This window comes from Eutrigla gurnardus, assembly GCF_963514095.1.
Source record: "Eutrigla gurnardus genome assembly, chromosome: 15".
Lineage (NCBI taxonomy): Eukaryota > Metazoa > Chordata > Actinopteri > Perciformes > Triglidae > Eutrigla > Eutrigla gurnardus.
Window position 1 is genome coordinate 22547285 of NC_139938.1, and position 21819 is coordinate 22569103.

The following is a 21819-nucleotide window of genomic DNA, read 5'->3' on the forward strand; positions in this document are numbered from 1 at the left end:
TTAGTGAGGGCAACTAGAGCCTATATATCACATCATTGGGGTGTTCAGTGATGTGGACCAGAGTTAACCTTTCTCTCCATCCTACAGTTCCTTGCGTTCTCGGAAGGGGGTAGTCAAACAACACAAAAGCCAGTTACTGCTGACAGGCATAAAGATAATTGTTTTTACCCAAGCGATGTGAAGCAGAATGCTCTTTTCCCCCCCCCTTTCTTTCTTACAGGAAATAATCAGCAAGTCAGGAGATAAAGCAATCAGGAGGACGGGACTAATGAAATTACATCAAGACTCGTTAGATATAATGCCTTGATTTCTGTATTGTGTATATGACACAATCCGTGCAGTAAAAATACATATAATAATAATAACAATGGAACATACTGGGCAATGAGCACATGATTAATGTGTTAGAGATATATATATATATAGAAAATACTGTGTAATTTGCTCTAGATGAAAAGCTCCAAATCCTGACTTTCTGGTCTTGTGATATAGGTCAAGCTCCCCAAAACACAGGCTGCTTTACTTCCCATAACGCAATGTCATAGCGCCTTATGTGCCTGGTAGACATCCACATCTTACAAACTACACCATGCTCAGGCTGATATCCTCAAATAATGTCACTTAAAGGCCATGAGCTAGAACCTATCACAGCGTGGTGTAAATCACCAGCGGCTCTAACAAGTCAGCCTCATTGAAATATATTTTTCTAAGGGAGACCTAAACTAGACAGCAGCGACACTTTAACATTTCTTTTTATCATAAATAATGGACATGCAGGCATCGCTAACACACCAGAACGCCCAAGTAAGGACGAGAGAGAGAGAGAGAGAGAGAGAGAGAGAGAGTAGATGATGATGAAACTCAAGTGTAAGACACATTTCTAAAACACATCATGACCTACGATTTTATGTGAAATGCTGCTTCTTCATGTTAAACACGTTAACTGTTAGCAAAGTGTGACCCCTGTAAAATGGATACATTGTTAGTTTTACGGTGTTTATCCCAAAACATTCACAACTCCTAAAGTTTACTCATGAGTAGATGGATAAGTACATCACGTTAATTTTCTAAAAACAGTGGTTTTATGCCCTCATTTATAGCAGGAATGTTCAACCTGAAATCCGTATTCATGTCAGTTCAATCCAAATTGCCCCCCAACCTTTCACTTCATTTTTGAATGTCCGACAATAAAAGGCTAATAAAGTGCACTCTCTTTGTGAATCTTCAAAAAGCAACACACAACACAGGTGTGTACAAAGTATATAATCAAGTGTATTTTCATCTTTATCCACGTTCTGTACACATATTAAGATCCATTTCACATGAACACTATACAATAGCAATGAGTGAGGAATGGAATATTTTCTGAGCACTGAGCGGCTCATGTTGAATGGCACTTTCATAAAAAAAAACAAAAACAGGAAATCACAAAGCATGAAGAAGTAAATGCAGACATAACTCAACAGAAAAAATGGCTTTATATTATCAGATCCATTGAGTTAACAGATTCAGCACATATAAAATGCACAATGCGACAAACCAAAAACATTTGTTGGCTCCGTCCTTGTGTTTTCTCTGCATAATCTGAACCGTCAATGACGCAGAAACAAAAGATATTTGCGGCTATCTGAGGAAAAGTGTGCTTTTTGTCTGGATTTAAGTAAAAAGGCAATCTAAAATGTAACGTGTTAAGAGGAGTGGTAACAAGATACATCGAAATATCTGAGAAATATCAATACAATTCACACACCTTCAATTATTCATCTCATAGAATAGTCTTTTAGTAACTGATATATATAAAAAACAATACATGTTTGGCTGCTTTACAAGGAATATCTATGTCTCAAAGATATGTTTACATTTTATTGTGTGCTTTTTGAATGATCCCATGACAGTTTTGAGAAAGGAAGAGATCAAAGATTGAGCCAGCCTCTGGTGATGAGGGTCGCTTCTTCCCCTTTCCAAGAAGAAAAACGGGATTCTGTGTTCCCTCCAAATTCCTGTGAAGTTCGTGCGGCAGCAATTTTGATGCACATTTGTGTGAGGGGGAGCAGAATTACTTGGCCGTTTATCTTCATACCCGTTCCACTGAGTACACAACCCTTCTTCCAACTGCTAACCTCTATATGTACATTTACAAGCAATGTTTACAGAGAAATACCTTCACTGGTGTAGACTGACTCATTCGCAATTATCGCCACTTATGAATGGCAGGGCAAACGTAATATGTGATATCTCACATAAATAATGTTTCTGATCCATCATACTATAAGGTTTCGCCGCCCAGAGTGTGTTGGTTTATTTAATAATCCTTTTTCAAATGCTGTCTTTTTCTCCAGGAGAGCTAAATATCATGCTTCATGTTGTGATACGGCACTAGCAACATAATACCATCTCTTGTGGACAGAGGGAGGAGTGACTGCGGAGTTTAAAAACCACACAAACATAACATGGAGGCTGCAGAGACGGTGTCTTATCCAAATACAAGGGCTTTCATTTAGAGTGGAGTCAGAATTACCGCAGCGCTCTCTGCTCATCTACCATAAAAATTCAATAAGTGGCCTGTTCTGCTTCATATATCATAATGGGGACATTGAGACTTGAGATAGAGCATTACAAAGAAGTACAAAGAAAACATTTAGGCAAATCTGTCCGGATGTTCTCAGCACTTCCTTCACTGTACCATGCTATATACAAAGCCAAAGTGGGTATGCCTTTTTCCCTAGCTCGTTGAAAACATAAGTGATGAGAACCCAACAAAAGAATTGGTGAATGCAGACTGAGCACACAGACTCAGAGGATGTGTCAGATCTTGTGCTGTGTATGAGGACTTTATCACGAATAGGAGCTGGGCAACCTTGACTGTCGAGAAAAAAATGCAATTGCTAAAAGCAAGCGTTGCTTTGTGCAGTTGTTGTTTTTTTGTGGCCTGTGAAATTTCGATGGTCGATCTGACAAAGATCGGGGCGCGAAAACGGAATCCTCCTCTCTCATCCTCCTGTCTCAGTCCGTACTTCTCTCCTTCTGCGTTCTCAGACGTAATACTCTTTGTCTTTGTTCTTTTTGCCCTTTGTGATTGCCTTGGCCACAGAGGCCGTTGGTGTGCTTTTGTCTTTGACCACTGCTCCGTTGCCCTCCACAGTGGAACTGTTGGCAAAATTGTGGCCCTGGTCTGTCTGGTAGGAGCCCTCGTCCCGGTTGCGGTACTTGTACATGGCATAGAGGAGGATAAGGATGCAGAGAGCAGCAGCAGCCACGATACCAACCACCATCCCCGTGGTGCTGCTGGACTCCCTGATCACCTCCACGGCGCCGGGTTGGCTCTTTTCGTCGGAGGCTGTGGGGTTGGCTGTGGGCACATGGGGAAAATTGGGGGGGTAAGTTAGTCCTGGTGTGTTTCGGGAGGATGGAGGAGCAGGGGGCAGAAGCACCTGGTCGCGGGTGTTCATTTTGCCTGCAGGGATGTGGAGCTGGTCGGGGTTGGTGGTGGGAACATAAGGAGGTAGGGGGCGGGGTTTCTGGACTCCACCCTCACCGTCGGTGGGAGGTGGAGGAAGGACTGTCCTGTCAGTGACCAGTGGGGAGTTCTTATTGTAAAAGTCCTCGTCGTCAGATTCCGTCATTTCCCCAGAGCCGAAGGCCGAGACCTCCACAGTGTCACCACAGTCCTCCTGGTCCGGGGGGCAGGAAGGGTGAGGAGGGAGTATCAGGGACTCTTTGGTGGTTTCAAGTGGGGAGAGGAGGGTCGGGGGAGGAGGGATGACGGGGTAACGGGTGGCGATGGATGGGGGCTCAAGGGAATCCACTGTTATTATAGGCAACACTAATTCACCTCCTAGAAAGGAAACAGAAAAGGTAGGGGATCCTAAATTAGAACAGGAATAGAATTTAAATTCTGGCTGCAAAGTTGTGCTTGTTAAAAAAAAGAGGCACAATCTGCTCATTATGTAGAATATTACTGAGGATTTAAACTGATATTAGCTGGCTTATCGGTGGTTTTATTCACAGTGATCACACACATTATGCTGAATTCTACAATCAAGATTATTTACAACATTTGGCACATGAAGAGAAAAACAAATGGAAAAAACCTCCATTCTCGAATGACATATGCAGCATTATGAAAAAATACACGACAAGATAAAGCAAGAAACATTAAAGAGCTCACATGTAGACACAAACATACAAGATGACCCATGAAAGGCTGCAGCTGAGTGAAGAGCATGGAACAAACAAGAGCACATAACAAGCAAAAAGAACAGTAAATCAAATGGCCATGCGGCCATGTGCACATCTGCAAGCAGGGGTTAAGGGGACGACAAGAGAAATCACAGACAGGTTACTTTATGTAGGAATCACACGTGGAATAATTGAAAGCAAACTGTGCCTCCACACCCCAAAGAAACCCTTATTGTTTTATTGATCTGTATATAGGATATACATTATGTTTACGCTAGGCATTGACATTTGACCTTCATCCGACTCCGAGGTCAGAATGTCTTCTGGTTGCGGAGGAATATTTTAGTCTGCCAAGTTTGTTTTTGTGTGGCCACTAGTTTCTCTTGCATCATTATTTGAGTCACACTTTACAGGACCAGCAAACAACAAACAATTCTGATAAGGTCATATCAATAATTGAAGCACCCGTAAGGGCAGACTCCTTCCTAAGTTCCACAGATTCTTTCTGTCAACAGCCTGATCTACCATCAATAGAAGTCGACCTGGTGCTCTTCATAGAGATTCCTGCTTCCGTCCAATTTGCTAAGTTACAGACATGACTCTTAACCTTATACACATGATGGAGTGATGCTAGTTATCTCCACCAGGATCATGTATTTGAATGCATCTCTGTGTTTGTCTAATCACACTGCTGAACCCATCAGCCTAATATTTTAAGTGCTTTAAGTGTTTATGCTCAAGGACCTCTTGTGGTTGCAGTGATTCACATGACATATTTGATCGACTGCTTTCTAATTGTATTGACTGCTGACTCATCACTACTTTTAACCGGCCAAGTTTCAAGCAAATGTGACCGTGTCCTTAAGCATGTGCCCGTGCCAAGGTCACGAGTGTCTGCACGGCCGAAGTAACATCACATCATCAGGCGCTGCGTGCGGTTTTGCCTGTCCGTGCACATCCGCTATTTTCTACCTACACGGATGGGCAGAAACCATACTGAAAGCATGTTTTCAACACATTTCCCCCTATAGTTTGGGAGAATATCGGATTATAAAATGTACAAATCTTTCCTCGTCAAGATTCTGGAAAGCACGCCCTTGGCCTTGAACAGTCAAAATGAAGCTTTACACAGTGAACTGTAGTTTAGCTGTGGGAGCCGGTGGGGACAGCCGAATAGATTAAAATGAGATCATATCTGTTGTGTGGAGTGAAAAACGCGTCTGATGTGCTCGCGGTTTAGGCGGTTTGTATTCATTCAATCAAGTGTTGCGGCCGTGATCACTGCAGACACGCCTGGCGGAGATCTGCATCCTGCTGAGTGCACTTTTCTAGTCAGTCTGTGACAAATATCCACATAATGACAGCTGTTTGACAAAAGCCCTGAATAAACGACTGCAGAATCACTGTGGACATCCATATCATGCTAGACAGGCTTAAAGACTGGGTAGGTGTCTCTGGGAACGCCCTGAAATGGTTTACCTCATACCTATCTGAGAGAAGCTTTACTGTGGCTGCCGGCCCTCACACATCTGTGCCCGCAGCCTTACATTGCGGCCTGCCCCAAGGCTCAGTGTTGGCTCCAATCCTTTGGGCTCTCTACCTGCTCCCCTTAGGCCCCCTAATCAATAGTTTCAAATGTATTTCCTACCATTGCTATGCGGATGATATCCAGCTATATCTATCTTTTAAACCAGATAACTTAGACAAAATAAATGTTCTCCTCGAATGCATAGCTACCATTAAGAACTGGATGGCAGGCAACTCCCTCCAGCTAAACCCAGAAAAAACTGAGGTTCTCATTGTTGCTGCTGATCCCATCGTAGCCAAGGTGACTGCCCACATGGGGGCCTTAACCTGTAACATCCGCTCCAGCCTGAGAAACCTCGGCGTTTTATTTGATCAAAACATGCTCCTAGACAAACACATCACAACCCTATCCCGCACCTGCTTCTTCCATCTCAGAAATATTGCTAAACTCAGAACCATGGTATCCCACTCAGAACTGGAACTGGCCGTCCACACTTTCATCTCATCCAGACTCGATTACTGTAACTCACTGTTTACCTGCCTCAATAAATCATCTCTGGACCGTCTACAACTAATACAGAACGCTGCCGCTAGGCTGCTAACTCGCTCACAGAAGTCCTGTCATATCACTCCTATCCTCCGCGCCCTACATTGGCTCCCCATAGCTTTCAGATTCCAATTTAAAATTCTGGTAACCACCTTCAATGCCCTGCATGGGTCTGCCCCGGCCTACATCTCCGACCTCCTCCAGCCCTACTCCACTAGCCGGTCCCTAAGGTCCTCCGACCAGGGGCTCCCCTCCCCCGAACCAACCTCAAAACTAAAGGGGACGGAGCCTTTCGTTCGGTGGCCCCCAGACTCTGGAACGCTCTTCCCTCAGACTTAAGAGCCTCTGCGTCGATTGAAGCTTTCAGGGCGCAGTTAAAAACCTACCTGTTTCGACAGGCCTTTGAACTGCATGGCAGTTAATTACTGTCGTTGTTTTATTCTTTGCTGCTCTGCATCTTTGTATATACTGTGTTGTCTTATTATGTTTTGTGAAAGCACTTTGTTGTGTGGTTTTATTATGTTTTGTGAAGCACTTTGTGACTTTGTGCTGCGAAAAGTGCTATATAAATAAAGAATTATTATTATTATTATTATCAAACTGAAAAGGGAGGATTTACAAAAAAACTAATTTCTTTTTGTCGATAATCTCAGGATGAGAGCTGTACTCCCATCTGTTTTTTCGCCACGGTTGACCCACCTGTTCCTGGTTCACACTCTTCCAGGTCCTCATCATCACTTGGACACTCGGCTGAAGCCACCAAAATATCATCAGAGTTCTGCGGCTGAAAGGGAAATGGAGAACATGTGTTGTTGTTACAAATATACAGTCAACACGTTCCCATCATCTAGATTTGTGCTCAGTTTGGTGTTGTTGTTTTTTTGCTGGATGACTGTCCTATTTGGGGAAAAACTGCAGTATGCACCACTTTAGTGTTTTTGCTTGGAGCAACGCTAGTAAGACTACAAATCCAAAATAAGCCCATATGCAGCTGCTTCTTTTATCCTTCACCCCCGTGGCTGACTTTATACGTTTACAAACAAAGTACTGCTGATGGAGAGGAAATTCTCAGTAGGTTAAATGTTGTACGTGTTTTCATTTAATCCTCTATAGTTCAGACTTTGTAGATTTTTTTATTAATATTGCAAAAACAAATTTGTATATGCTAAATTAGTGAATATGTCTAAATTGGATTCTGGGGTGCACAGAGGACTCAGAATACCTCAGCAGAGCGGAAAATAAATGGTTCACAAATGGATTACTTGGGTAAATTGAAAATACAGAGAAGGCAATTTTAGAGAGACTGGACAAAAGAAAATGTAATAAAAATGCACACTGCACTTTAAATAGGAGAGGCACGGAGATTTTTCTTTGAAACCTCAGGACTCCAAGTATAACTGCTGAAATAATTCCAATTTAGCAGGTTTGCAGCATTTGGATTGAAACCAACTCATTTGAAATGGTGGTTGGTCATGTTCAACGTCCAGTCTGGATGCAGTAAAATCATATGCATTGAATAAAAAAAGCCCAAGCATCGTCGAGCCAGTTCAAACGTACATAGAAGCATGAATGTTACTATTACCCAGCACACTTGAAAATAAAGACAATTTTTTGATTCTGTCCTCATAATTATCAGATAAGACATTTTTCTTATGCACAATGTATTTAACAATAAGGAAAATCGGATGTTAATGATATCGTTGTATCCGATGAGCCTCATAAGGCGAGGCAACTATATTTGTATAGCACCTTTCATACACCAAGGAAAAAGGCATAATACTCCTCCTATGTGGTCTGTTTGAATTTCTGTCTTGATAAAAAAAAAAGGTGAAAAAAGTTCATCTTCCTCTCTGCTCTGAATAACTTTTAAATCAGAAAAAGGCAATTTAAGAATGTATGTTGTTGGATGTTCGATAATAATTATATATATTTTTTAGAAGAAATCAATTTTAATGAATAAATCATTCTTTTTCCAATGTTATGGGCCATGGCCAATGCAGGTGTCGAGGGGAACAGAGGAATCAGTTTTATTATGATTGTCCTTGGTTATGTGATGGTGCTCTTTTATTTACAGAGGATGATGCCGTAGACATACAGGGACATATGTTAGCCTTCAAAGTGTGTGTTAACACATAAATGGCAAAACTATGAACGGTATAAATATGAAACGTGACACTGAGATTGAATCAGCGTGGAGGATCCAGGTGTATTATTTCACTTCTATAGACGTTTAATACAAGAGAAAATGATGCTACTTTAATCCCAGGGTTGAAATTCTTCTGGGAAAATAAATTGAACATATCATTCAATAATAGTTGTGTATCCTAATTTTTCTTTGGAGGAGAATGCTGACTGAATTGATAAATGAAAGGTCAATATCCATTAAGAATGCTCTAAAACATATAACCAAATTGCTGGAAATTTGGAAATCCCTTTCTTTTTTTTAAGTTTCATGTAAATGATTTTTTTCAAAGGGCAGAGCCATTTTCAGAACAACATCAATTCCTAAAGCTGTATAGTAAAATAAGTGCAACAATAAAATGTATTTAAAAAAACAACAGAAAAGCCCCCATCTTATATACTTTGATTGCTTTAGTGTGTTTGTCTCTTCTGTTATTGAAGCATTTTAAAATTACATCACTTTTATCTCCTGGAAAAGTGGCGACAGGAACCCTCATCTAAGTTACAAACCAATTAACCTCTTCCGATATTCCACTAAACTCTCTCTGACCTTTGAGATGCTCTCCCTCAAGCTGGGCGACCGCTGCCTGCGGGTGGTGGTGGTGGCCATGGTGGTGGTGGTCTCCATGATGGTGGTCGACATGTCCGACACCGCCAGCGGTGTGGCGGAGGTGGCGTCGGTGGTCAACACGGAGAGCGAGTCCCCGACGAGACGCAGGTTCCCGTCCACCTGCACGCTGGGATCGTTTTCCGCCGCCAGCTTGAGCACTTGGAGGCCATTGTAGTAGAGGCCTGAAATCTGACCCTGGAACGGCCGACCTTTATCGTGACCACCGATTTTAATGGCCGCCTGGCTGTTGAAGATGGTCAGCTGTCTCCCTAAAGTTAGACGGAGACATAGAGAGAGAAAGAAAGAAGGAAAGAAAGGAAGGAGGTGGAAAAAGGGGGAGAATAGTGGAAGAGACATAGAGAAGTCATACGGGAGCGTTTCCACGGCAACATCATTCTGAACCAGGCGGGCTTTAGTGATTATCACATTAATACTTTGTCATTTATTTAAAACTGAATTAGATGTTAATTTTAAAAGGGGGGAGGTTCATTGGAGGAAGTTTACGATTGAGACTTTACACATGCAGGTTACAAGGGTTATATATTTAAGTATTTATTTCAGTGCTTTTATAGGAAAGAGACATTTTGCATCACCACGGTGTGTTAGAAAATGACTCAAATGTTCATGAATGCTGAATCCCTGTCATCTGTTGCTGATCCCTGATGCTTGTTGGGAACTGGGTCTGACGGGTTTTGGTGGTTTAAGAGAGACAAGATCACTAAGAAGATGCCTCTCTTTATAACCTGGTCAGCTTGGGTATAACTGAGCTAGTGGGGATAGGTTTTGCAAGCTAACTGTGCAGCACCTGATGCTTACTGCAGTACTTTGACAAATGCGTTCATTTCAAACAACAGATTACTGATCGGAGAGTGTTTCTTCTTTCATCAGTAGGGAAAAAGAGCAGATGTTTTCCCAGGATATTTGGAAACTCCAAAACAGATGGTGCAAGAATGCAACTCCGAAGAGATGCTTGAATTATTAAAATGGCCATCTTACTATACTTCAGACTGAAGCTTAATGAATCTGAGAGCCTAATGCTCTGCTTTGGGCTCCCCCTAGTCCGATTGTCTCACCTCCTGAAAGGGGCAATGATATCTCGAACAGCATCACTGTCTGGTAAGCAGTGTTACATCAGAGGAGGAGGACTGCAGTAGTGGGCCCAATCTCTGCAGAATACTTATTAGCAAAGTTATTGGCTGCAAACAGTGATCTCCTTTAACTCCCTGTCAGGGCTGTTTTGTTGCGGCAAAAAAAAAAAAAAAAAAAAGTCAGTTTGCAAATCTGGTTGTGCAAGTTAATGCAATACAAGGTTGCAGGGAGACAAGACAGGGGATATAAATGAATTTGGAGCTTTAAATTGTCAGTTTAAGAGCAATGAGACCTGGTCAACGTATGGCACATGTTAGTTTTACTGGTGTTCATGTAAATGTTGGTATTTTAATGATTTTTATGTGGAATAATTACACACAGTAACTAATTATACACAGTGGTAAGAGGGGCGATAGAGGGTTAGACAAGGGTTATGTGTTTTTAGTTATTGGTTTAAAATCGTAGTTAAGGTGCAGCTTTCCACAAGGTGGAAGGATGACAAAGAATGAATGGCAAGTATGCTACACCGCTTTGCTTTGACGCTTATTTTTGAATCCCACTCGAAGCTACACTGTGGTCATCAAAGTTCATAGCCAATAGAAAGTCCAATTCTAACAGATGTACACATCTGGGTAACTCCATCCTTGTCACCCTTGTCTTCTGGCACTGCACCTCTCAAGGGGGAAGGTTATTTAGTAGTTATTAATTCATTAATCAATTAATTTTTACCTTTATCGAGTAGCCACTCGTCAACTACCCGACCAAGTCTGAATGGCATTCTTTGTCTGGCAATAGCCAGTCGCTCATTATCAAAGTGTCCTTCAAAGAATTTGGAGAGACAGATTAAAGGTTAAAGTCTGCAAGGTGAAAGATCAAATGGTTAGAAACAGTATAATGGCTAGCAGGTTTAACAAGTTATCCATTTTAACCCAGCTGTGAGTTAAAAGAAACTTGTGCTTTACTTAGAGTTATCTAGTTATCACGAGTCACAGCGTTAATGCTAATTAGAGTACTGTTTAGGCTATTTATAATGTGCTACGCTAGTTAGAGTTATTTAGCTATTTTTAAGCAAAGCATAAAATTAAGTAAATAGCAATTACAGTCAAATGTAAAATGAGTTTATGTACTGTAAAAAAAGAAGAAGAGATTAATTCAAGTAACACAAGAAAGCATTATGAAAACTTCAACAAACACAGGAAAACAGTTGTTGTATTTAGACAGCGATACAATCATAGCAGAAACATTCACCTTTAAATTTGACTGGAGTCATAATAAAGTGCAAAAGTCTCGCCCCACTGTCATAAGATGCTGTGTGGTACAATGGGGTTTTACTGTAGCTCCCATGAGTTATTGATATGTCTCAAAAAACTCATGGGGTTGAATTAAACAGATATATAACTCCTTCATACAAAATCAAGAGACTTTATGAAGAAGCCCAGTGTTGGCTTAACATTAGTTCTAACACCAATACCTACATTTTTGGAAAGGTTTATGAATTGTCTTGCAAAACTGCACTGTGGAAACAGGGCAAATAGGAAGGAATCTGCTCTCAAGACTTACGCACTCTATTTAACACATGCAAACACAGAAGAGGAATTCATTGAATGAAAGCTAAGACAGGAAATATACTGTTTCATACAAAAATAAATGAAACATTGGTAGAGCCTTTGGGAAGCTGCAGGCAGTGTCTTTGTGTTTTTGCCTCACACAAATGTTAAGAGAAGTATGTTTCTTTATACTTTTGTCATCTATGCAATGTTCACTCCCTTTACATCAAAAGTACAGTTTTTTTTGTTTTTTTTACATTTCTATGCCATGAGTCATTAAGCATTAAAATGCCTCAAAGAACTGTGATTACTGAGTGGGAGCTTGATTGAATGCATGAACTGCAGGGCTGTCCATGACGTTACACAAGGTCTGATTTATGTGAACTGTGGCATGTGCGTGTTTGCTGTGAGCACCAGCTGGAGGCAGCGAGGGGACCTGGTTTCCTCCCGCTATGCCAGCTGGTGCACCTGTTCTAAATAAGGTTAATTGGTTGATTGGTTCACAGCAGGTTAAAGCACAGCCGGTTGTGTTCATATTAAATATTTTATTTTTTTTGGTCCATATGACTATACAAAGGTGGTTAAGCTATGGAACTTTTAGATGATCCTTCATTTTGTCTGCTTGCCTTTGAGCCTATGCAGATGGAGTCAACATTTAATATGCAAAGCCGTGAATTTATTTCCATTTTCCAAAAGCTATAAGCCAGAATAAAATGTATCAATATCATTTCCAAATATGGAATTGAGGTTTTCATGCGTTGCTTCCTGAAATATATACCAAGATAACACTTTTATCGTCAGTCTGGGTAACACATTATTATATATATATCTATGCCTATGCATGGTATTTTATGTGATAGCATATGGCACCAACACTGAAATATAAAACACTTATGACTTGGTCATTATTGAACTGAGCCCTTTAATATATAAACTGTATAAATTCAGCTGAATCCATCAATCTTTATGTAAAACAGATGTCATGGAAATGTCACCTTGTTAGGTCAAAAGTCTTAATGCCAATAATTTACTGAATTAATGGCAACATATTCACCCAGGTTGGTTAACACGATCTTTTCAGACTAGAGGTGAGTAGATTAACAGCAAATAGATAAATAATATTTCAGACTTATATTTAAGTATTACATCTTTTGTAAAACATCTAGAAAACCTTGCTTGGGCCACATATGCATATCCTTAATATACTCATGAAAAGCCAATTTAAGAGGGAAGATGCTGCTTTTGTTCACTGTAAATAAAAATTGTTTTCTCATCAGCCACACCTATCCCCAACTGCCTGCAAAAAAGCCAGGTAGCGTGAGGCAAATGTATTCATTTCAGATTATTATATTGTTTATGCAATATGGCATGTCCAGCTGCAGCAACTCAATAGATAGCTTATTGAGTGATGGGTCAATTGCCAATCAGTATTTTTGCAAACAGTAGATTTCACAAGCGCTCATTCAAGGATTATTTATGTCCGATAGGCAGACATGCAATCCTCTCTCACTAATCCAGATGCTCCATGCCATCTCTCTATGTGTCACATGACCACACAGTTTGTCCCATAAGTCCATTACCTGGTGGGTAACGCTCAATGACCGGATGGTTGTCCACCTGGAGAGTGGCATTGCCACCGCTGCGTGTGAAGCGGACTACGTGGTACTTGCCGTCATTTACCATGACAACAGGCTCGTCGATGGTGATGTCGTCCGTCCCCACGTTGAAGATGACACCAATCTTTCCTTGATCCTGCAGGTGACAAACAGACGCGACGCATTCAAGTATTCACATCGAAGCACCTTAAAATGCACAGACTGTGGAGTTTCCCTCTACTTCACGTTGTCACGCAAGAAACCCTTCTTAAGTAGGAAAAGTAGTATCTTTTGTGACGTGGACATTATGTGTAGTTCATCCTTTAGGGCCCTGCATCGTTCCCTCTCTGCAGGCGGCTCAGGTTTCCTGATGTGGATCACTCCTGACAGAATCTTTCTGCTTCCCTTTTGGTTGACCAACTCCCTGTCAGCCTCCCCCTGCTGCTGCCAACCTCCCTTAAAGATCAAAGATGCGTCTCAGGCCAGCCTTTGGGTGGCACTAATAAGAAACATTGGAAACAAACTGTGTGGGGTCTCTGTGCCTGTCTGGCCTTTGCACGTTTGCTGCCTTGCAGTCTCTCTAAACGCAACACAAGGTCAGAGTGCTAATATGTGGGGGACATTGTGAGAAACGGCGCACGACTCTGCAGTACACAGAGGGGCTCAACATTGCACTTTATCTCTGCAGACAATCTACCGGCGGTTGGACTGCTATAACCTTTGTAAGTCTGATGACATAACATCAATAGCAAATAAAACAAACCCTACAATGTGGAGGGCTCGCCAGTCTACAACGGTTCTCATTTAACAGGCAGTCTAGTGGTTATGCAACAAGTTTTACAGCATGTTTCACACGCACGAGAAAATGTTATTCCCAAAGTTAAATTAAAGTAATTGTATGTATACTATATATATATATATACACACCGTACTATGGTTTGGTAACAGTGGTTGAGTGAAAATCAAAGGATGTAGAAACATTTTCACAGCCTCTGATTTCCAATGAAATTAAAATGAACAGTATTTTGAAGCTTTTACAGGTTTTTTGACTTAAAGGAGAAAGTTAGAGTCAATTAACACCAAAATATATTTGAATTCACTCACAACCTGTCATTACTAGCCGGCTGTTAGTATGTGTGTGACACTCGAAGGGACTATTGGTTGAACTGATTGTTCCCCTTTTTCTTCCGACTGAAAGACCAGAAATTCAAATATGCAGACGGAAATACTTCTTTTCTTACCTTGATGGTGGCTGCTATTGTGTGATCTAAAACCAGTCTCGGAGCTTTGGCTCTCACCCCGTAATCATATGTAAAATCCTTCAAAAAACCTTTTTGAATTTTGAAATAATTATTCATGCTGACAGACTTGGTGCTAAGAGCAACATCTAACTTATTTCATATAAAAGGAGTCCTTCCTAAGAAGCAAACTAATGAGTATTCATTAGGGGACTACAGGGTAATGCGGCCTCAGGTCAAATTCATCCCGTGTCCTCTGGACAACAATTCATGTCTCCAAGGCCAGAACACTCTTCAACAAAAGAGTCGCTTCTATTCTGCTTACGCGGTCTTACAGCATGATTACAAAACAGCCCCAAAGCACCGTTGACAGCTGGCGAAGCAACGCTGCTGCAGCCCAGATTGAGTAAACAAAAACTTGGCCTTTCCAGGTCACTTTTTTATCTTAATGCCCATGTGTTTGGGCATGAAGCAAGTCAGGCATAACCTCATGAAAAAGCCACGTAGTCTCCCACCTAGATATTTCGCTCTAAACGTGGATGGAGAGAGCGTTCCCTCGGAGGGTTCCCTGTTGGATCTCAGCTTAGCTGCAGTCTCCTCGAATTCACATCGGAGGGAAAGGAGCGATATTTATGAGGATAAATTATCATAAGGATTTAATTCCTCAATGATGCGACGGCGCTGCCACCTGATGCATTTTTAAACAGCACATAGAGTGGATAGATCAGAATTCATCTGATGATGTCTTAGTTTGTTACCAGCAAACAGTTTCTGCATTGGAAACCTTTGATCGACTATTTACTGGAGCGGTGTCCTTACAGGCAGAGGGGAGCTTGCAAGTGTTAAAGTTCAGAGACTTTCTTTTTCCCACATGATGAAGAGTACCTCATCATACTCAGCATAAAATACAAAAACAATGCTGTTTTTAAACCTGAGCGGGAAACAAGAATCTATTCCTTTCTTTTTCAAAGCAGATTACTGGATGGAAATGACAGATAGTTATAAATAATAAAACTGCTCCATGCACTATAATGCGAGCTGTTTTCTAATTCCTTTGAACCGTTACACATCTCGCAAATGATCAAAGGCACATATTTTCTCTGAAATGAATTTCAGTGGTGGTGGAAGGGAAAAAAACTTTGATTCCAATCACAAAAAGAATATTCTTTTAAAGTTATAATAACCACAGCACGCAGTCTTGTACCTAACTTATCCATCATACATTTGAAATGAGGAATCCCAGTGTGTGTGGGGTGCATACAGAAGGCAGGTCCAGCTTTGAAACTGCCCCATTCATGAGTTTAGTGTGAAGTGTTTTTTCCATTAGGCAGAAAATGTTTTTTTTTTATTAAAAAAAAAACACGCATGTGAAAACAACATCCTGCATAAATATGTATTTAGGCTACTGTGTAACTTCGTCATCTGTTCTCCTGTAAAGCTCCGCCGTGCAAAAATGCTTCTAATCGTTATCTTTTTCCACAATTACTACTTTTTGTTTAAGCTTTTATTTTCTCCATAAAAACATGAACGTTTGCAAATAATAATAATAATTTAATTAAAATTTTTATAGCACTTTTTCAAAAACTCAAAGCCTCTCTAATGTTCCTAATGCTGAATGTGGTTTGTTGCTTTTTGTATAAAGCATTTGGTTGTGCATGTGCCATCCACAAAGTTTCAATTATGTGACAATTTATTGTAGCCATCTTCCATAAAAATAAGTGCAGATTATTCTTTTTTTTGCCATTTTAATGAAACATTATAAGCACTGACAATGAGGCGATTTGCAGCCGTTTAAACACAAATCTAGTGGTAGACCAATGTGACACCAAGATTGTTCTAATAGTCTGTCATCAAGAGCATTTCAAACACAATGAAAGGATCCATCCACATTTATTATGATTTTAGTCAAGTTTTGACCCCTTCGGTTTAAGGAAGATCCACTGCGATTATTCCTCATATTGTAGTTTTGAATCGAAAAAAAAAGCTTTATATCTGAGGAAGATTATTGTGAATTCTGTTCTTCACCTGGAAGCCCCAACCCCCTGTAGCACATAAAAGTCATATATCATTTGATTCTGTTCCTATTTTCAACTCTCCCTTGTGGCCAGTGTTATTTTGACCAGTCTTCACCTAGTTTTCACAGTCCTCCTCTTCTTCAAGGGGCACTATGTATCAAGTCCCCCCCTCCCAGCCTTTCCTGCTTCTCTCCAAGCTATCAAATACATGATGAATTATTGATGGATAAATAAATGACCATTCGGGTCCTTACACAACAGTAAAGATTTCATGAAGTTTAGTTAGAGAAGCCAACTAAAGCAACCTCAACACCCTCTGAACTCTTTTTCGATTCCCCTCCGCTGAGCAGTAATAAGGTGTCAAAGTAAGCAATCTGTCAGGATGCAAGGACTTGGCAGATGCTGGAGGAAAAAAAATCTTTTCAGCTTCCTTTGCACGCAGGCTTTGCATTTACTAGCAAGAGTCCAAGGCTGGCAAGGTCAGTCTCACACCGTTACAACTGAATGAACAATTAAAACGAGGCCGTTTGGAAATCGTGTCTGTACAAAGCAACTGTGGAAGAAACACCATTACTTCTTTGTTGAATGTTAGAAACACGTTTCAGCTTTCATTTTTAAAGAATGATTTTGGATATTAGAGTCCATATTGTAATACCTCACCTTCAGTCTTTGGAAGGCCATATCTAACGTAATCATAAAAACACCAAATAGTGAACACAATGAACTGAAGGTTAGTTGATATCGAAATATGAACGCGGTTTGGACAGGAAGACACTGGGAATGAGTGTGATGTCACATCTGATTCATTAACATGATATTCATGTTTTGCACATTTGAATAACAATCTGGACCATCACAAGGACAGGGCCATTTGTTATGGGAAATAATGAGGGGAATGATAAAGAGATGGTTGGATTTTTACTGGTAACATCACAGTGTCTGCCAATAAGGGTCTAAGTCTGCTCGTGGGTGTTTTGTACTGTCCTTTGACAACAGGTGTTATTTTAATTATTACACCACACGTGGACTTTTGATGGATCGCCCCTCTGATCTTCAATATGGCACATCTGTCCTGTGACTACATGCTAAAATGACTGATTTCCCTCCAGAGAAGACCGTCGCTGGCAGCTGCTGAGCAGCCACTTTTTGCACGAGTCCAAGTTGCTTCCAAGGAGCCATCTAGATATCTAACCTGACTTATCTTCTTTACGTCAAAACACAAGCATTATGTAAACAACGGTAGAAAATGATCTCAGCGTTTGTTATCTTGTGTGTGCAGACAGAGCGGACTAGTTCCGCTGCTCCACTTAGCTGCCCACTTCACATTGTCCTGATTTTCAGGAGATCGGAGGATTTTTGTGTTTTTCGTTTACGCCGCTTTTATAATATAATATTTTTGGATGAAGGATGCTGTTGTTTTGTATAACTTGTCCTGTTAAAAATTTTTATAGAAACTAAAATATGTGGCAAAACATATCTAACAACGTTTCTGCATTTATTTTATGTGTCTGAATATTGGAAAAATATACTCACTATGTGCAGCTGAAGATAGTCTCCGAGCCCGTGGGTGCTCTCCACTCGCACCAAGATGGCATCCTTCTGCTGAGTGCTGAAGCCCACGGCTAACCGGTCGGCCCGGGTGCTCGGCCGCTCATTGGGGGCCCAGGTGAATGTGATGAGAGCCCCACCTTTCCCGAAGATATACGTGGTCCCAGCTGGAAGAGCAGGCAGAAAGAGAAAGACAAGAGGTCTCTGTTACATATTGTTTTTATTTCCCAAATTATCATCCCTAGTATACAAAGATGAGATTCGATTCCACAGTCCAACCCCACCGCTGCGGAGACCCCCATTCATTTTTCAAAACAACACAGTAGGCAAAGAGAAAGAAAGGAAGGAAGCAGGAAAGATTTATTAAAGAGATCTGCTTTACTCTTAAATCACAGTTAAGTGGCCTAATTTACAAAGTATGATGAAGCATCGCATTCGCAGATAAACAAATGACACCAGCTTTATCATGAAACCACATGGCTCTCGCTGCAAATACCGAGGCTGGGCCCGACACTGTGGGCATGGAATTGAGGGTGCAGTTTGCCCTGCAAGGAATTCACAGAATTTAGCAAATAAAGCACATAATCCCGGATGGCATGTAGAGATTCAATCTACAGGTTTGCAAAATCTTTGAAAAGCTTTATTGTAGAGAACAGGACTTGCTTTAGGTTTTTAAGTTTTTCCTTTCATCCAAGAGGTTCAGGTATTTAAACACTGTGCAACGACTAGAGCTAGTGGCATATTAAATATTGTGAAAGACTCATTAGGTGGAAAGTTCAAACAAAGAGAAGACTTTCAACCACGAGACCGGTGTACGAGTCCACCTGTGTCCACACTAAGTAGTGAAAGATACTTCCAATTGCGATACATTATATGAAAGTCATGCTGAATAACACGGGGAAAATGGAAGATTTCTGTTCACGTGTTGGCATATTCATACAACTAATCAGTTTTGCTAATGTAGCTGTTAATTTGTGTAAATGTATAATCTTGTTTGATATGGCTCCCCATATGGACAGGGGTTGATAATTGCCCTCTACCAATTTGCTCCGAATCTTACACAAAGGAATGATCCTGGCAAGTTTTTAAACCATTTTTTTTTTAAACGCGATATTACAAGCTGCAAGATGTAGTGCAATATGTTCAGCAGCGTTTTTCAGAACGGTATTGACCAATTAAGATATTTCAATGTTTAACACTTTATCCTGCAGACCATAGAAACATAAAATGGTTCCCCAACCGCACACAAAGTCAGCCTGATCTTTGGACATCATAAACTAATAAAGGTTTGTATCTCTTGTTAAAATAGCATCTAAAACATCACTATTGATCTTTGTTTCACTCCATAGGAGCAACCTTATCCGATAATTCTTGACTGACCTAATGTTGATTGTATTGTGATCCTTGAATGAGACCTTTTACTTTTTTCTTGTACGTCAAATCAATGAGTGGTCACTCGAGTCAGAGTGCAATTAACTACCCTACGCTGGGAAAGAGTGATCCGACACCAAGATGACATCGATAACAGGGTGACTCCATCTACCTACACTCCAGTTGTTGTCGGTCAAACAACGTGACAAAGGCAAAAAATGCAGATTCAGCTCCAGTGTCCTTGAGTCAAGTTCCTGTTAATTCTTCATTTGCAAATCTTGCTGTAATTGCTGAGATACCGGAGAAAATCCATGCAGGCTTAAAATCCATTTGCTGATCAGATTGTAAATCCGACACCTTTTCATGACGTGATGGGATTTCTTCCTAACCTCTCGGCCACCCCGGGATTGTTCATTAAATATGAATTAGCTAAATTAATTTGTGTGAGAGCAGCAAAATCAGAGCCGTAACTCATTTGATATAGTCCGTGCAGGTTTAAGGCGGCTCTCCCTGCTGTCAATGTTCATTTCGCCTATCGGGACTGCAAACGGAGAGACAAGGTGCCGTCCTCCGATGATAGCATTACGCCCTGATAAACGCGTAGTCGTTATGTTACAGAAGAAACAACAATTACCTTTAATAGAAATCCTTAAATACGTGTCATTCCGGGTTTGTTTTTACACCTGAGACCTGAAAATTATTGTTAAAACGTATATTTTTTGACAGTGGAATCTCTTAAGTGAAGCACAGAAAAACACTTGAGGCAAAATTGTAGCCTCAATTTCTTCCACGTAGGAACTCGAGCACTCTGTTCAGTGTAATAGGCACTCACCACTGGCTTCTTATTGACAGGAACTTACTGCTGGGTCACCTGGGTGAATGCTCTCTTAACATTGGACACTCTATAGTCCAAAGACTTGAAAACACCTTGTGCTGACTTTGACTTAAATGAAAAGGGCAGCATTTGTTTCAAAGCTAATCATTTGGTCATCTTAATTTGCTGTCTGGTCCATGAAATCACTTTTCTTTCTGTTTGAGAAAGCACAGATCTTTACACAGATACTGTATGTACCGATTAACTATCCGATTCATTATAGTAAAACAAACTTTTGCTGATAATGTTTGTTGCAGCATAAACTACTCCACAAACTACCCTAACAAAAATCAAACATTAAGTTTCACGCTGGCATTGTGTTCAATTATATATATATCTTTATTGTTCTTGGGAAACCGAACAAAAAAAGCAGGCGAGCTGTGATCACCTTATTATGAGACCTAATTCCACATGGGGTCTCGTTTCAAATTTCACTGCTATAAAGTCTTGAACACAAAGCTAATATGAACACTTGGGGATCCTAGTGAACTGTTCCCAATGTTGTACGCCTAAAACTAGATCATTACACCCGTCACATTTGCAAGTATAAATGTCACGATCAGCAAAAAACTGGATCATTTTGGGGACTTAACTGATGTCACTTGGAAAATCGTTGACCATAGACGCTCACATGCACCATCTATGAGCAATTTAGTCATTGTCTCTTTGTCTACCTTAATTCTTATATTTACAATACTGTGCATTTATGATATAACACACAATTAGCATTACATTTGGGTTAAATTACATTATCCATATTTGATTGATTTTCAGGAACGTCCATGTCGGAATGTCAGTAAAGAGGGATATATTTGAGAAAAATGTGAGTTTCACCCTCGTAAATGCAATTTGAAATTTTGAACGCGGCAAAACATTACAATACTATTGGGAATTTAGAAAAACATTTCTTCCAATGTATTGTGACTACAGCTAATGTACTGTACTCCGCGCCGTTCACTGGGAACATGAGCAGAAAATAAAGGTGAGGGTGAAGAAGAGGAAAGACCGTTGTAATGTGCATCATGAAATATAGACTATAATGCACCTGCAGGAAGCGTCTCTCTATTGACGGCAGTAATTCCTGCATTAGTCATGACGTTAAAGCATTTCATTTCACCTTTCTGCTTCCCTCTCCTGTCTCCTTCCATCCCTCCTCCTCTCTCTATGGTGGAGCGGCATCAACTAAAGCAGGCAGTAAATCAGTCTCGTTAAGATTGCACTATAAACAACACACTCCTCTCCCTTGAAGTGGCCCTCCTCTCCCTCTCTCTCTGCCGACTATCTCCCGGGAGCCCTCTGCTCGTCTCTCATGGCCATACATCGCACTCCTGCTCCAATGATATGGCTCCCTTGGAGAATCTCAACTGCAAAGTGAGCTGCAAATCACATCATCATTAGTTGGGAACACTGAAAATTAATTATACTGTACACGTTGTTATACTCTTGGTGCCTGCTGTATCATTCCTGATATATGATATAGTTGGTACGATCAAAACCC

The 21819-nt window shown here is 40.7% G+C and overlaps 1 protein-coding gene across 4 annotated transcripts in view; it reads right to left on the reverse strand.

Annotated features, from left to right (window-relative positions):
• Positions 1-1252: 1252 nt before the first annotated feature.
• LOC311025974 (neurexin-2-like) overlaps positions 1253-21819 on the reverse strand; it is a gene marked incomplete at its 5' end in the record, with an annotated part of 83652 nt that continues 63085 nt past the window's right edge. For all 4 annotated transcript variants that reach the window (XM_084029191.1, XM_084029190.1, XM_084029193.1 and 1 more), the window contains 6 exons: positions 1253-3835; positions 6953-7037; positions 8985-9313; positions 10863-10952; positions 13261-13432; positions 18062-18243. In XM_084029191.1, coding sequence (XP_083885317.1) covers positions 3033-3835; positions 6953-7037; positions 8985-9313; positions 10863-10952; positions 13261-13432; positions 18062-18243 — 1661 coding nt within the window. In that variant the 3' untranslated portion in view covers positions 1253-3032. The remainder of the gene's footprint in view (positions 3836-6952; positions 7038-8984; positions 9314-10862; positions 10953-13260; positions 13433-18061; positions 18244-21819) is intronic.